A 16,126-nucleotide genomic window follows, 5' to 3' on the forward strand; every position below is an offset into this window, starting at 1 on the left:
CGGCGGCCCGTGGTCCGCGCCGTAGGTGCCCGGCCGGGTGGGATCGCCGCCTTCGCTCAATTTTGTCCTTAATTTTGTGACCCCGGGAGCGAGGCGTACCGAGGCGAAGTGCGGCGGTCTCATCCTCGGCGTGGCCTGAGCAGTAACGTCCAGTGTTTGGTGCTGGAAGGCACGGCATGGAGCTCTGCTCCGCTCGGATCTCTCTCGCTCCTACAGATGATAGATAGCAGTGCCTCTCGGGGATTCGTTTTGTCCCGATCAGCAGCGTGCCAAGTAAAACTTTGAGAAAGGCACATGAGATTTTTTTGGGTAGTATTTATCCCAGCATCCTACAGTTAATGTAGCGGGAGTATGCACTGAATCAAAACTGTGACCACAATCCCAATTTGGACATCTGAAAAAAGAAAGTTCCCTTGCACAGCCTTAATAAAGCTTTAACCTCTGTACTTCGATGGAATATTTGATCGATTTTATTGGAGGACTTGGATTTTTCGACTGCGTTGGTGTGTTAAAACGGTCAATGAGAATTGGCTGTCAGGAATTACTGCTACTTCAGGATTGCTACTCCGGCTTAATTTTCTATTTAGGCAACTTAAAACTCCTTCTGAATTAGCTATAGCTAATCCTTGCTTCAGCAGTTGGCAAGTTCCTTTAGTAAATCAGTGGATTAAGTGCTGGACATTGAGAATGCTCTTGCGGATAGTTAGATAAAAATGCAAACTTTTTTTCTTTATTTGGCGTAGTTACTTCAAAAATTCATCAGTACCTATTTTTATCCCTACTATTAAGGTCTGAGAGGGAAATTATAAATATTGTCAGCAGCTTGTTGCACAGGAATCAAAACTACCATAATAAACTGCTGCATGTTTGGCAGGCTCAGAACAAAGAGGCAGCTGTCTGGATTCCTGCGTCCTGCTCCTAACGCTGTCGTTTTAACACCACCGATAAGTACTGTGAAGCTCAGGAGAACTTTTGAACGCGTTTTAAGATTGAGATCTGTAAAATGGTTTAAGTTCAAGTGATGGATAATGCAATTCTCATGAAAGACAGGTTTTGGATTGAAGAGTGCAAGTATATTTATTAAGAACAGGTTGAGATACAGATTTTTATTTAAACAGCTGACACATTTTTTCTAGCTATTACAAAGAATGAATCTTGAAATTAAGACATACCTATTGTTGTGTAGGCTTCCTGTTGCTAAATGAAGCATGATGTATCTGACTGACATAATGTACTGATGCAGTGCTGGGTTTGACATGACTCTTTGGATGAGTGGAACAAAAATGCTCCTGAGGAATGTCAATTAACGTGGGCCTTTGACATCTTGAAGCCTTTCAGTGCTTTTGAAGCAAGACTTCAAAGCGACATGCCAGACTCCCATGTATCTAATGATGGTGTTGACATGTAACTGTGTTCCCGCAAGTACTGGCATCCAGATGCTGTTCTAGCTTTTACCTTGTTCTGGCAGAGGAACCAATCCACCAGCCGAACAGAATACCCTCCAACAATAAGTACTTGAAGTGGTAATACCACACTTGGCCAAACAGAACAGGGGTCACCTTTATTCTGTGCACTAGTTAAAGCGATGCTGCTCTTGATACATGTTAATGGGTACTGAGGTGAAACTTCTCTTGTGCTAGCCCATCGGCAGTGTACGTTTGCCTTCAAGTTTGATCCAGGTGGTGACAGGAACTTCCCAGAGAGTATAAATCCTACTAGTCCACCAATATAGCACCTCTCTGTAGGCACCTCATTGCTTGTACCAATACAGAGAGTCCTTTAGAACAGTATCATAATAGTCCCGACTCCGTAATTTCCTTACAGGATAGAGTGTGGGGAATGGAGTTAAAATGAATGAAAACTTGCCTACCTGTAAAAAGTCCCAGCATGTTTGAAAAGGCCTCTTTCTCTTCCATGTGTTCCTGCACCTGTGTAAAGATAGAGCTAAATCAGTGAAGTTGCTGTCTGCCTTCTGGATTATCATCTAACTGCATTCAGAAATGGCATCAAGATTCTTTTTTTCCATATCTATTGGAAGTCTGTTACTAAATTTTCTTCTTCCTGTAGCTAGAAACAGGTGTTGGTTTCCAGCCTAAATTAATTTATGGTCCATTTATATCCATTTGGGCCAATCTTCCTTCTTAACTAGAATAGGTTTCTTGGTACCCGCTCTGGCATGTTTGTCAAAGGCTGTATTTCCTTTACCTTATCATAAAACTGAATTTATGAAATCTAATAATAGGAGAGCACAGCTCTCCTCCACACTTGTGTCTCTTTGAATTAATCTTTCTTGTGCAATCTGGTCATTTGTGTATGCAGCATTCCAGAAAGTCTCATGCTCAATGCCACTAATATCTCATTTGGTACATCCTAAAACTACAATTATCTTCTTATCTTCTTGCCTACATATTTCTTATCACTTAATATACTGAGGTCCTTTTATCCTATGGTTGTTCCTCGCTAAGAAACCTCAAGCTTTTAGGAGAAATTCCTATTATCCTGGAGTGCATGACCATGTCCTTTGTCCTATTGCCCCACTCCATTTTTGTTGGTGCAGTTCTAAAGATCATCCAGTTCTTGGTAGGATTTTTCTGATCTTTCTCCTTGGATGGTGCATGCTACTTCTGAGTCATCAACAAACTTTACTTCTCTCAGTGACCTGAACATAAATGTAAAAGTGTGAGATTTGTCTGAAATGTGATTCTTGATAAACTAGAGCAGTAAATTCCTGCCAGGTCAGTAATCTCTATCATGTAGCTGCTGTCATTTCCCTTTTAGCCTGTTGATTTTCTAAGTGTACACATCTTTCCATCCCCGTCTTTTTCTTTCATTTTTTTCCCCTTCATTTTTTTCTTCAGCTCTGTCACATCATAGTTGCTGTGCACCTTAGGATCATATTGATCAATCACACTGTACTTATTAGAACAGTCAATTATTATACCAAGAAAGATACTAAATTTCTGTGCACCTTTCTGTGATATCTGTTCTAGGCTGTTACTCTTGTTAGGTCTGTCTCATGAACTTCAGGAACTTTTGCTGCTTTTAATTTTGCGGTTTTTTTAATGGCTAAATACTGCTTTCATGTGCCAGTTCTTGGAGTGTTGTGGAATGTACTGTCTGATTATGTGAACATACGAAGTCATCTCTGATTCCAATTCAGATAGGATTACCACACAATTTTTATGCATTAATCTTCATTGGCTCAACCTGCTGTAATATATTTCTTTGGCCTGTAACAAAGGGGAAAATAAGAACACAATTGCAGAAATACAGCTCTTTGTTTAAATATTGAAAAGGAGTTGCAGAATTTGGCTTTGACGGGAACTGAGAAGCAGGGCTGGAAGAAGAGAAGGAAGTGTGAGAAGATTGCCCAAATGCAGAAGAGTCCAGAATAAAGTGGGGCTTCCTTCCATATCTTTGTTGAGCTGGCTTCCATAGTAGGCAGGGATCTTAAGGCCAATCTGAAAGTGACAATGAGCACGCACCTCATGTTACCTACAGAAAGGAATCTCAGGTATTTGTTTTGAAGACCAATTTGATGAGGAAGTTGACTTGCATGGTTAGAAGTGCTGTGAAAGTGGACTTTGAGACTGGACAAGTTCGGCAGCAGAACCCACAGGGGAAAGAAGCTCAGGTAGGTTCTTATACGTGTTTATTTTCACTGTGTGCGAAAACACTGTGCATTTTCCCCTCCCTAAACGATGTCTTTGCATGTAGGCAGGGAAAGAAGAAAGTGTCTTTTGAAGTTCTAGTTTGTTTTAACAACCTGTCTGTGACAATAACCTGTGACTGCCAGCCTGAAAACCGAGAGAGAAAATACTACTAACAACTGCAAAAATACTAAAACTGTGACAAATACTGATGGAGTTTCTAAGTAACACATTTTCAGTGCACAGCAAACAGAAGATAAAACTTAGTAAACCTGATAGTTGAGCATTCAAATCAAATGCATGAAAGCCTTAAAATAATCTTTGTAAACAATTAATTGCATACATATTCAAGGTACAATTTTTTTCTGTGTGTTTATTTTTGCAAAAAAAGATGTAGTGCCTTGATTTTTCAGCAATTTTTACGTGCCATACTTGGATTCAGAGGTGCGGAGAAAGAGATGTTGTTTACTGCTGGTGGAGAAGGATGGTCTTGGCTTCGCTGGCAGAACCTGAGGGAAGGCTGCAGTTTTCCATGTCCATTGTCCTGTCCCAGATTGTCATGTTGCTGTTCTGCAGAGGAAGAAGCACCTTCCCGTGCCACTGTGGTTGCTATCACTGCAGTGGGCAGGTTACTGGCAAATGTGATTATGGAGCAGTTGCTTGCTGTGGGCTTTAAATGCGACAGCAAGAAAGACACAAGAATTATACTTACTGAAATGAGTTTAGTAGTATATAGTGCATGATAACCTGGGAGCCAAATCTGAATGTTAGGTGTGAAAAGTATTTGCTTCAGTAGGATCCATTTGAGGAAACTTTTATGTATTTTTCCTGCTTATCTCTCCTAGTATTCTGGTCCTTTACATATAACGGTGTTCATCTTGCTGTTTCTTGGTGGTCCACCTGAGGCTTTTTTGGGTGTCACCTGTTCTATGCCTAATGAAATGTAAGAGGAAATAGGCAAAATAATGATGTGTTCTCTGACATTTTGAAGAGCGGAGCTGTGATGCTGAGGTGGGAAAGAATGCATGTTAGGCCAAAAGTGAAAGGACAGAGTACAGAAAGCTGTACAGCTGCAGCGCATAGATCCTGAGACAGTGGACGCAGGTGCAACAAGATGCGTGGGGATATACGCATGTCCTTGGTCATTGCTGTAAATTTACTCAATTGTATCTTACCAGTGCTGTATACCTCTTCTAGTTTAGCTGTTAGCCTTGCACGTTGCTGTACCCCATCCTCTTAATCCCACTGGAAATTAAACGGGATTTTTTTTTAGCATAAATGCTCTGATCTGTGATTCATGCAAGAGTAGTCAGTATGTGTTTTATACAGCTTTAAAATAATCGTTGTTCTCAGTACTCAGTGAAAGTTCATCTTTCAAAAATTTGTACTTTCTCCTTTGAAGTAAACATATGCCCCCATCGATCAGCACCTTCATAGAAAGTTTTACCAAACCACAACACTGTGAATTCAAGGCAATGTAATTATTCACAAACTGCGCAAAGCAGCCTGCTGTGTTACGGGAGTTGGGCTGAAGGTCTTTTTCAGCCATCTGGTGCCTCCGTGCGGCTCCTGGGCACGGCTCTTCAAAATCAGCAGTTAGCTTTCCGTTCCTTCCATGGGACTGACGATATTCCTGCTCTCCATTTGTAAAAGTTCAGATGCAGCTGTAACGATACAAATAACTGTCTTGCTGAACTCATCCAGCTCCGAAGTCTCTTCCTTGTTGCTTTCTATTTACACAGTACACACCTGACAATTGCTCTGCACCTGCTCGCCTGATACATACAGCTTCGCTTGCTGGTGTCCAGGGGCCTGTTGTATGGTTTCCCCAGCAAGACAGGGAAGGATAGATCCCAAGATCACAATTAGCATGACAACTAAACCAACGAGAATGTGCTAGTATAGGAAAAATGTTGCTGCATGCAGCTTTTTAAAAAGTCCTCTGTTCCAAAAATTGCAAGCGGTGTGTAGTTTTCCTGGCCGGGTTTGTTGCTGCACAAGTGAGCAGGGTGGTATTTGAGCTTCGCAAATACAACAGAATTGGGTGTCTTGTTTCTAAAACGGGCACACAATCTCTGTTGATATCTGCAGCGTTCATGTTTCTGATGATAAGTAGAAAAGGAAGATACGTAAAAATGTGAATTATGGGATGGAATGAGGAAACTAGGGCATTGTTCAAAGTCGTGATATAAAGGTAATGATAATAGTATGGAGTAGAAGGATTTGGTGGGAGCTTGGTACTGTGTCCCTGTGATCTCTTGAGGGTTGTCAGTATGTGAAGTGTAAAGAAGCCCTCATTGCGGCGTGCTGGTAGGGATGGGGCCCCCTCTGAGACACTGTGTGTACCTTCTGCGTAATATGTCTTTTATCACTCCAGGCGCTTGCTTAGAGGATTCGCTCTGCAGGCCAAATAACCGTATTTGTATATATCCTGGCAAAACTTCAGGGATAGCAGTTGTGCGCCAGCACAAGTGGTAGCAATAAAGCTTCCTGGAGTAGCGGTGACTTTAATGTAGATTCAGTAAAAGCTGTTTGCACACAGAAAGGGAAGTAATTTATACTGTTATCACTGTGTCCACCCTAAATGTGATACTGGTGGGTTTATTGCAGGAAAAAACAACAACAAAAAACCCCCCAAAAGGTTGCATTCTTAATCAATGTGTTTTTAGTAGTAAAAGCTGTTCGTAGACTGGGTCTGAGGACAGCATATTGGCACTATTTAGAAGCAAAAAGACGATTAGAGTTCTGCATATTTTTGCTTTTCCGTGCTGCTGGGATTCCTCGTGCTTTCCTTATCTCCCTGGGAGTTGGGCGTTGAATGCTGGAGGCTGCCATAGCCTACTGCAGCCCTGTGGGTCAGAACCCACCAACGTTGTACAGATTCTGTCCGGTAGCGACTAAAGGACAAGCTTTGGACTCCAGTATACTCGATTAAAAGGTGATCTTTGGCATCCAGTATGCTTCAACCAGTTGATGTTGGAAGCTGGTATTTCAGCGTGTCCATAGATAACTGGAGTTCCTGTGCTGTCTGTTACAGCTTTTACTTTATTTGGAGCATTGCTTATGGATAATTAAAGTTTATAGGGAAGGGAATTGCAGGAGAGTATGCTTTTCATTTGCCACTACTGCTTTTATCTGAGATCTGAGATTACTCTATAAACATCAAATGAGTCTCTGAGCACACAGTGGGTTAGAATTACACTATCATCATAATGAGTAAAATGAGGGCCAGAAAGTTAAGTGATTTGGTAAAATTATTGAATGATAGTGTTGCGGTGCAGCTGTTACGCTCAGGCATCATGAAAGCAGTGTAAGTTTACCTCATTATGGAAATGTTAGATCAAGGAACTGGGTGCATGAAGAGCAGAACGTACCTCTCATTTCACAGCTTTCGAATGAGGCAAACTTTACAGGAGGATGTAGTATACTTGTACTTAAAGCATAGCTCTGGAAACAACCACAGAACTGCCAGGCATAATCTAGCTGGAAGGAAATACTGTAAGAGGTGAAATAAAGCTTCTGCCATCTAGCCCCAAGAAACATCTCTCTTTGAACATAAAGCACATGGATCTAAGCGATGAAAGATCTGACCTACTAGTAACTACTGATGTTGCCAAGGCTTAGCAGTAACTGCACCATGCTGAGTCAACGATTCTTCACGTTGGAGGACCCCTGTTGAATGACAGCAGTATAATGCTATCAGATTTTCACATCTTTTAAATCTGGTGTGCTTTGCTCAGAAGTTCACTGAGCATTGTTTTCTCTTTGAAATTCTTCAGCTGCGTGGCTGACGTAGTGTTTGGAAAGCTCCCAGGAAGGCTGTGGGTTTTGAAATGTTATCTGTCTACGCATGATTTTAATTAAAAATGGTTATTTTGCTGTGTTTCCCCAGTTTTTATTTTTCTATTAAGATGCTCTATACATCTAGTCCGTTAAAAGATAGCTGTATAATATATGACTAATGCAGATGCTCTTTACACTTGAAAATAATTTAAAATGGTTTTCTTAATCTCTTCAAAATTCAGTATTGCTATTATACCACAATCTATTTTGCAAATAAATGGTATGTATTGATGAAACATGTCAATATCCATTTGACTTATAAGGCTAACTTAAATAATTCAAAGACAGATCTGTAGTGCTTCACATTATGCATTCTCAGAATTATTTAAATTTCCGTTGTCACTAATCTCAAATAGAGAGCCTTGTCACATTACTTATTCCACCCATGTGCCATTACAGGCTCAGCTTTTACAAGTAATTATTTGGATTGCTGCAGATCTGGGTAAATCCAAGTGCTAAAACCTTTCATACTTCATGAGGAGAGTCAAAGAACACTGCAGAATCCTTAGTTTGTATTTCTTATTCAGCTTTCAGTAATACAGTCTTCTTTAAACATAGTGATTTGCTAACTGTGTTTTATATGTATTTCAGTCCTATAAGATCATCAATTTTGCTCCAAGTCTACTTCAAATCATAGTATCAGATCAAGTTGAATTTCCAGTGCGTCAAGCAGGTGAGATAAATTCCTTGTTTCATTTTCTTTCAGTAGAAAGTCAGTCTGTTAGTTATTTCAACAGAGCATGACTTACATGTAAGTAAGTTCACGTTTGTTCTGAATGTGGAAAAGGAAAGGCTCTATCTTTGCTGTTTCTTTCCTACAAGAGGGTCAGATAAAGCCATGGGTATAGGGTAGAGTCCTCCTTTGTCTTCCCTGTGTTTGTAGTGATCTCTACTGGATTGCTGTGATACTAATATGAAAAGAGATTATTTCTGCTCAAAACTGAGTACCCAGGGAGCCTTAAGTATTCTTTCTTCTGGCGTTGAAGAAGTAGTGATGCCAAGACAAGTGGGAATTTTAAGAAAAAGTGGGTCTCATTTGAATATGTGTTTCTCTATTTGAATCCCTTTTCCTGGAAAAATGAAAGTTTCTGAAAAATGAAAAAAACCGCATAGTTCCCTAGCTCAAGGGTAGCCACATATGCTTGGTCAGTATCTATGGTGTCCACTCACAAAAATAGATATGAAGGAAGGTCACATCACTGGTAAGTTATAAATTTATAGTCTGAGCATGTCTAGAAAGATTGCTCAACTGTGTGTGAGAGTTCAGGTATGGAGATGCAGTTAACTTCAGGGTATACGTTTGTGTAAGATCGGATTCTAAATTCTCATAATCTATTTTAATTACTCCTATACAATATTTTTGACAGATAAAGAAAATACTCAGCTTTTTCAAGAAATTGATGAATACTGTTTCGTTCACAGCTCTGTTTTTATCCTGTGGAACAGCATTTCCCATAGAAGCACTGTTGGTTTTTTTGTACAAATCCTATTAATCCCCTGAGTGCATTGGGGCATGCTGACATATGCTGTTTGTCATGCTGGCCTGTATTTTTTCAAAGATAATCCAACTTTGAATGGCATTGTTAAACCATTCTATAGTAAAGTTTGATGCTTAATCTAGACTCCATAAGGTATTTTTTATAAATTAATCTCTCATTTCAGTATCATTCAGGAAAAAAACCAAGTATGTAGAACACAAGTTTTTAAATTTCTGTTTAATTTTTTAAATTTTTTACAGAGTAGGGGTATAAAATAGAAAAGCACATTTAAATCAGATTTGTAAGTCAACAGATTTCCCTGGGAATTTTTTAAAAGCCAAGAATTTGTATAACAACAAGATTTGTGGACAAAATAAATTAAAGTTTGGGCTGGTCTTTCTGGGCCTGTTTCTTACCTGAATATTCTGGCATGTCATAGACAAAGAACGGTTTTTCCTCTTGCGCCTATGAAATATTTTACGAACTACCTGTTTTCATGCTTTGTAATTTGTCATCACCAAGAAAAATGATTGTACTCAAGGATATCTTATTTATACTTTAAAACCCTAGCTAGTAATCAACCAAAATAGTACAGGGATAAGAGTTTTATTAAGAACATTCCTTTAATGTCTTACACTGTATTTCCTATGTTTCCTAAAGCATGCCTACAAGCATTTTAGTACTGAGGCATAAATGCTGCTCTATTTTCAGTTGAAGATTAACTTTGTTTTTCATTGTTTTTCATGTGAGACAGAAGGGAACAATTCTAAGGGATTATGGGAAATCCTAATAGTGAAATAAAGCTTAGGGAATTCACAACGAACATTTCTGTCTAAATAGAAGGTAGGCCACGTGCCAGTTTCATACCGGGCATTTCCCCAAGCAGAGTGTCCCATCTGCATACACAATGATTTGTTTACACGAGCCTTCCAAAACTTCACTTACTGAGCTTGAGTAGTTGTTTTAGGGATGAGTGAGAATGCAGATGAGTAGATTTTTGTTTGCTTGTTTAGAACGATGGAATATTAATGTCCATATGGAAGACTGCTGTAATAAAGAATGTACCCCAATAGAAGCTGACTGAAATACTATCTTGTTCTGTTTAGGACCAGGCACTAGAGCCTCATCTTGTGTGGAATCGTAAAAAAAACGGTTTTCTGACCCAGCTGTGCTTAGCCCCTATAAATGTTAAGAAATCATGCAGTGGTTTTCAGTTGTCTTTTCAAATGTTTGTTCTACTTTCATGTACTACATGTTGAGCACAGAGTAATGTGGAGATGTGTTAGAATGAAATTATTATTTCCCCAATGTTTATACTTAGCTGCCATTTACCTGAAGAACATGGTGACGCAGTACTGGCCGGACCGTGAACCACCTCCTGGAGAAGCAGTATTTCCATTCAACATTCATGAAAATGATCGTCAGCAGATTCGTGATAACATTGTAGAAGGAATAATTCGTTCTCCTGACTTAGTGAGGTACCTTATATTGTGTAGAGATATTTCTATAGCTTAAGTTTTCAGACCTACCAGTCCGGTTGTAGTTAATGTGAGAATCTCAGTATCTTGGGAGATGAAACAAGTACTTCTTTTGAAAATGTAATAATAATCAATTTTACCATATTTATTTGCACTTTTTTTTCAGAAATGTATTAACCTGGCTAAGAGATCTGTGATGTGATTTGTCCTCTTATGGTGTAGTTTAAAGTGTCTTCTAACGCTTGCTGTAGTGACAGCAGGTAGTATAGAGGGCTATCTGCAATACAGAATTACCCATTCAGAGAAATACTGTCCAAGATCTTTTTTTTTTCCTAGTAGCCCTTTTCTCAATTACTTTTTATATGTAATCCCAGTATTTAAATGTGTGTTAGCTTTCTTGTTTTTAAGATGTTAAAAGAATGAAGAAATGCTGTTCTCTTTTTGCTGGAAGAATAGTTAAGATTCACAGACGTACCACAATCTATGATTGTTCACCAGTGTAATTAAAGTGAGGCTGATAGGATGGGATTAGGCTGTAGTGTATAGATTTTCATCTTTGAAAAGCAGAAGAAAATCTTCCTCTTCTCTCCTCCACCTCTCCACCAGCTAGGTGCCTAAAGTTGTCTTTTTTTGTCAGTAGTCATATCCGGAGGAGGAGTGATTGTCTGTAGATTGAAATTAGGATTAGAGAAAACACTTTAAAAAAAAAAAAACGAAACACCAGGCATATGCATTAGGCTGCTGTAGTATTGCTGTCACTGGAGGTCTTTATGAATAGATTAGACAAACACCTGCCAAGACTGCTTAGATCCTGCACTGAGACAGGAAAATGAACTAAAATGTCATTTCCAGTTCAGCTTTTCTGACATGCTCTGACACAGATGTCTAGAATCCCCACTGAAAGAGATAGTTGCTCCTTGCCAAGGCTGTGCTACAAAGTAAGGAAGCTTGTGTTGTTTCTGTGATAATGTAATAAAAGCATGGAGTTTCCGCTGCCATCATGTTGTAAATACCAAGGCTAAGTTTATACAAAAGAACAAAAAATAATGGAAGTTTGAGGAGTTCTTTTGCAAACTAGTTCATTTCATAACCTGATATTCAAAATGCCCTGACGTTACAATGACAATCTGCATCTAAAAGGGTTGTTGAAAACCCCAGGACAATTGCCTGGAGTAAAGTACAGGGTTTCTAAATATTGGCTAAGCTTGTAGATTTGTCAGAGGTTAAAAAAGTCAAAGAAACTTTACTGCAACTAGTCTGATGCTGTAATACTGTTATTTTTCACTGTGTGCTTGTGAGAATAAGTGGGGAGGAGGAACCAAATCAGCAATAAGCACAAACTCCAAAGGCTTGAGGGGGAGGGTAAGTTTGTACAAAGCTAAAAGGATCAGTAGGTGGAGGGCCCCTTATTGAACTGCTTTGTAGTACTGGCTCCTTATGTAATGGACTGCAAGAGGATACCCAAGGAAAACTAAATATAGAAGAACCAATATTTTCTGCAGACCTTTTTTTTTTTTTTTTTTAATTCCTTAGCGGATCCAAGAGTGTTTATTTACAGCTTCAAGTTCAGTGCCTCTCAGCTTTTTTAGTCACACCTCACTTTAGTCAATTAACAAACCTGTCTTACCTCACCATTGTGAATGGCATCTAAAAGTGTGTGGAGGAAGAGGAATGGTAAGATGTTTTTGCCTAATTGGCTCTGCCATATGCTTCAGAGGTTGAGAAGTGCTGTTCTAGAAGATCCCAGGAAAATCGTAATTTCATGAGGAACCTCTGGCTTGGATCATAACACAAGACAATATTGTTTAATAAAAATGTACAAATTTGTGTTTTTGTGATTGCTTTCAGCCTCATAAGCATGTAGAAGTATAAACATTCATTTTCAAAGTACAAAGCTAGGTGGTTTCACAAGCAATTAATTGTTTTCAAATATTGCCTGATGGGCGTGGAGAGGGAGGAGGAAGAGAGAAAAGTAGCTACAATGTTCTGAAATTAGTTTCTTCCTTAAAGTTAAATCCCCTGGGATTTTTTTTCTTGCTTTTTCTCTACCACTTCCCAGAACTCTCTCAGCGCTGTCAAGATATGTATGATACTTATGTAATATGTATATTGTGGCCAGTAAACCAAGATTTGGGATCTATCCTTTAATATTAAACACTATGCCATGATCTTATTTACTTAAAATGTATTTCTTTTTCCCTCCTGCCATAGAGCCCAGCTGACTATGTGCCTCCGTGCTATCATTAAACATGACTTTCCCGGCCATTGGACAGCTGTGGTAGATAAGATAGGCTACTACTTGCAGTCTCAGAACAGTGGGAGTTGGCTTGGCAGCCTCCTGTGCCTGTATCAGCTGGTCAAGACTTACGAGTAAGTTGATGTCCATCAGTAGATGAGGAATCAGTGCTTTTAGTCTCAGCGGATTACTGACAATGACATTCTTAAAAGCACTGGCAGTTCTACAAGGAATTCAGATAGAAAATGGGAATTAATAATTGTCATATGCTTCCTTTCCTGCAAATAAATGAAAACTCTTCGTCATCTTTATATCATCAGTGAATAAAAAGCAGAGATGCCAGCGATAAACTGTATGAATTTACTAATGTTTTTTCTTGGGGCTTTGTACTTTTGCTGTGATTTAACGCATTTGTGAAAAATTTCTTAAATGTTTATAACTGCTTTTGTTTGAAGATTCCCCAAATGCTGGATATATGAATGCAAACTATTTTCTACTTCTATGTCATGAATACAGTACTGTTGTTGTCATATACTCCTATTGCATATTGTTACCTGTACCATCCTCCTGATTGATAGTCTAAATCCACAAAGCGTAAATTAGAAGTGTAGTGTGCTCTCTCACCCATTTTGTAAAAAAAAAAAAAAAATCTGTTGTTAGAAACATATGTATAAACCACACAAAAGAAATGTAAATGGAGAAAGAGAGAATCTTTTCAAAACAAAGGCATTGTCTTTCCCTTTCAATTGCTGTTCACTCTTATTTGTTCAGCACCCAACTTGGGTTTGGCGTTGGTACGAATGTCAGAGAAATTCAAGTCCCTCCTCCTCTGAGCTGACAATTCAGTAGTAAAGAACATTAGTTCTTCCTCCCAATAGCTGCATTTATATAAGGTAACATTTGTTGGTTTTTGTTTCTCTGTTTAATAGGTTAGAGAATTTGCACAAATTGTTGAGATGGGGACTAGAGGAGGGGAGAGTGAATGAGCGAGTGCTGGATATTAATTTATATTTTTTTTTAGGTACAGAAATTAAATTGCTGGTGGGGAATAGGCATTAGAATCTCCAGTGTGTAGATCCTGGACCAACATTTTTGTTTCCTTTGCAGATACAAAAAAGCAGAGGAGCGAGATCCTCTCATAGCAGCAATGCAAATATTTTTGCCTCGGATTCAGCAGCAGATGATCCAGCTTCTGCCTGATAGCTCCCATTACTCTGTACTGCTTCAGAAACAAATCTTAAAAATCTTCTATGCTCTTGTTCAGGTTGGCATCTGTGTAGAGGAAAACTGAAACTTTTATTTTGCTGGGCACAATGACCCCCTTCAGTACGCTCATGGGTGTGATTGAAGAAGAATACCAATTTGGATGGGAGAAGTCATGTACAATACACAGCTTTTATAAAAGTATTATCTTTACAGATTTTTCTGTTTAAAAACCGGTCACATGATCCCCCCGATTAAATTTTTAATGAACCTAAGTACTTCTGCACATCCTATCTGTAAGCTTACTGGAGAAACGTTCCTATTTTTATAAAGCCACACGTAACCTGATATAAACTGTATGGGTATCTAGACTGTGCTGGTTGGCCTCTGAAAATGTCAGTAGGGCATATTGTAGTATAATTGTCAAATGATGCACTTCAATAGGTGGCGTTTCTCATTATCTTCTGAAGATCTGGCAGAAATTATTTATCGAGGCACATGCATTTTACAGAGATGAGTTTGGCTTTTACAGGGATGAGTTTGGTGAGGAAGTACTTCTAGAGAATGAGAAACAAAACAAGATCCTACATAAGGGGCAGCCTGAAAATTCTTACTGGGGGTTAAAAATGTTATTAGATGGGGGGAGGATTAAAAAGATCCCGAAATCCTATTTTACTTTTCACTAGCTTGCCTGAATATTGTAACTTTGCTTTGGATTTTGTAGAGAAGTAAGATTTACTAGATAGTAGCTGGGTAGTAATTAGGAGTACATTTCACTTACTAAAACACTATTGGTTTACCCAAGCCCTGTAGTATAGCTACTGCTGTGGTCCCGAAAAGTCAACCGGGCTGTTTGAAGAAGAGGAAAAAATAAAAAGAATTGGCAAGTTCTCAGACCAAGGAACTTTCCTCAAATAGTGTCTGCTCAGAAATTCCTCTGTAAATTGTACCAAGAAGGATGCAATTAGAGTAGTATTGATATCTAACCTAATTAGTTTTAATTTTACTTAAAACCTCATCTTCCTCAGAATGTAACTACTGTAGAAACATCTTCTACCTTTCTCAGAGAAAATTAGTATTTCATGACTGTGTTTTTTTTTTTCTTGTTTCAGTATGCGTTGCCGTTGCAGTTGGTGAATAACCAGACTATGACTCAGTGGATGGAAATCTTCCGTACTATCATTGATAGAAATGTACCTCCGGTAAGTTTTAGTTTTGTAAAGACCTCCGATACTTGTGTGTTGGCATTTGAGGAACAATCAGTGTGAAGTTTTTCTAAGTGTTCTTTTTTTTCAGATGTCACCTATTTAAGATTCTTATCCTTGGAATAAGTGGCGTTTCTGACAGAAACGTGTAAGATGTCAGAATTTCATTGTCTGAGGTAGTGACACCATGTAAACTCCAATCTGGGATATTTTGGAAGTTTCCAAATATTTTAGCCAGTTTCTCTCAAACAAGAATCAAAAGCTCATCACAGACCCGTCATTTATCTCTGTTCCTCTTTTTCTTCATCTGTCCTTCATATTTCTTGAAGAACAAAATAAAAATATTCATTAAATTCTTGTTTGTGTGTGTACAACATTAACTGGCATTTCCTAAGTTTTTTAGAAATGTACTTGACAACATTAACATTGTTTTAATAGCTTTTGTGTTAGTATGTGGTTAGGGTGTATATATTTGGAGGAGTTAGTATCAAGTATCAGTTAGTGCAAGCCACTGTGTAGTATTCAAGTATATGTGAGAGTTTCTGTTTTTTAAATACGCATAATTTTGAAAATTAAAATCCAGGCATTGTACAAGTATTGCACATATACAGTTATATTGACAAATTAAGATAGTTGAAAGTTCCTGAATGTAATATATATATTTTTATGTGTATATATATATATTCTGTTAACAGAACCAAAGCTTTAGTTGTTGCTGTGCATTTGTATTAGTTTATTCAGCAAGGAATGTTTAAAGCATCATTTCTCCCAACAATATATACACCTAATTTAAAATAAATGTATTTATTTAAAGGAGACTTTGCAAATTGATGAAGATGATAGACCAGAGCTGGTGTGGTGGAAATGCAAGAAGTGGGCATTACATATTGTAGCTCGCCTTTTTGAACGGTAACAAACTAACAAACTGATTAAAAACTAAATTGGGATTACAAATCTGTAATGTTACTTGGGGTGCAATTAAATGAGACAGTTTTGTTGATTTAACAGCTCATGGTCACTGACGAGGTATTCC

At 38.4% G+C, this 16,126-nt stretch overlaps 1 protein-coding gene across 1 annotated transcript in view; it reads left to right on the forward strand.

Annotated features, from left to right (window-relative positions):
• Positions 1-3,556: 3,556 nt before the first annotated feature.
• IPO8 (importin 8) overlaps positions 3,557-16,126 on the forward strand; it is a 44,787-nt gene continuing 32,217 nt past the window's right edge. The window contains exons 1-7 of the mRNA XM_009575219.1: positions 3,557-3,634; positions 8,085-8,166; positions 10,293-10,449; positions 12,661-12,819; positions 13,793-13,949; positions 15,001-15,090; positions 15,908-16,002. Coding sequence (XP_009573514.1) covers positions 3,557-3,634; positions 8,085-8,166; positions 10,293-10,449; positions 12,661-12,819; positions 13,793-13,949; positions 15,001-15,090; positions 15,908-16,002 — 818 coding nt within the window. The remainder of the gene's footprint in view (positions 3,635-8,084; positions 8,167-10,292; positions 10,450-12,660; positions 12,820-13,792; positions 13,950-15,000; positions 15,091-15,907; positions 16,003-16,126) is intronic.

The sequence above is a fragment of the Fulmarus glacialis genome, unplaced genomic scaffold (genome assembly GCF_000690835.1).
Source record: "Fulmarus glacialis isolate BGI_N327 unplaced genomic scaffold, ASM69083v1 scaffold14263, whole genome shotgun sequence".
In the NCBI taxonomy this organism is placed as follows: Eukaryota; Metazoa; Chordata; class Aves; order Procellariiformes; family Procellariidae; genus Fulmarus; species Fulmarus glacialis.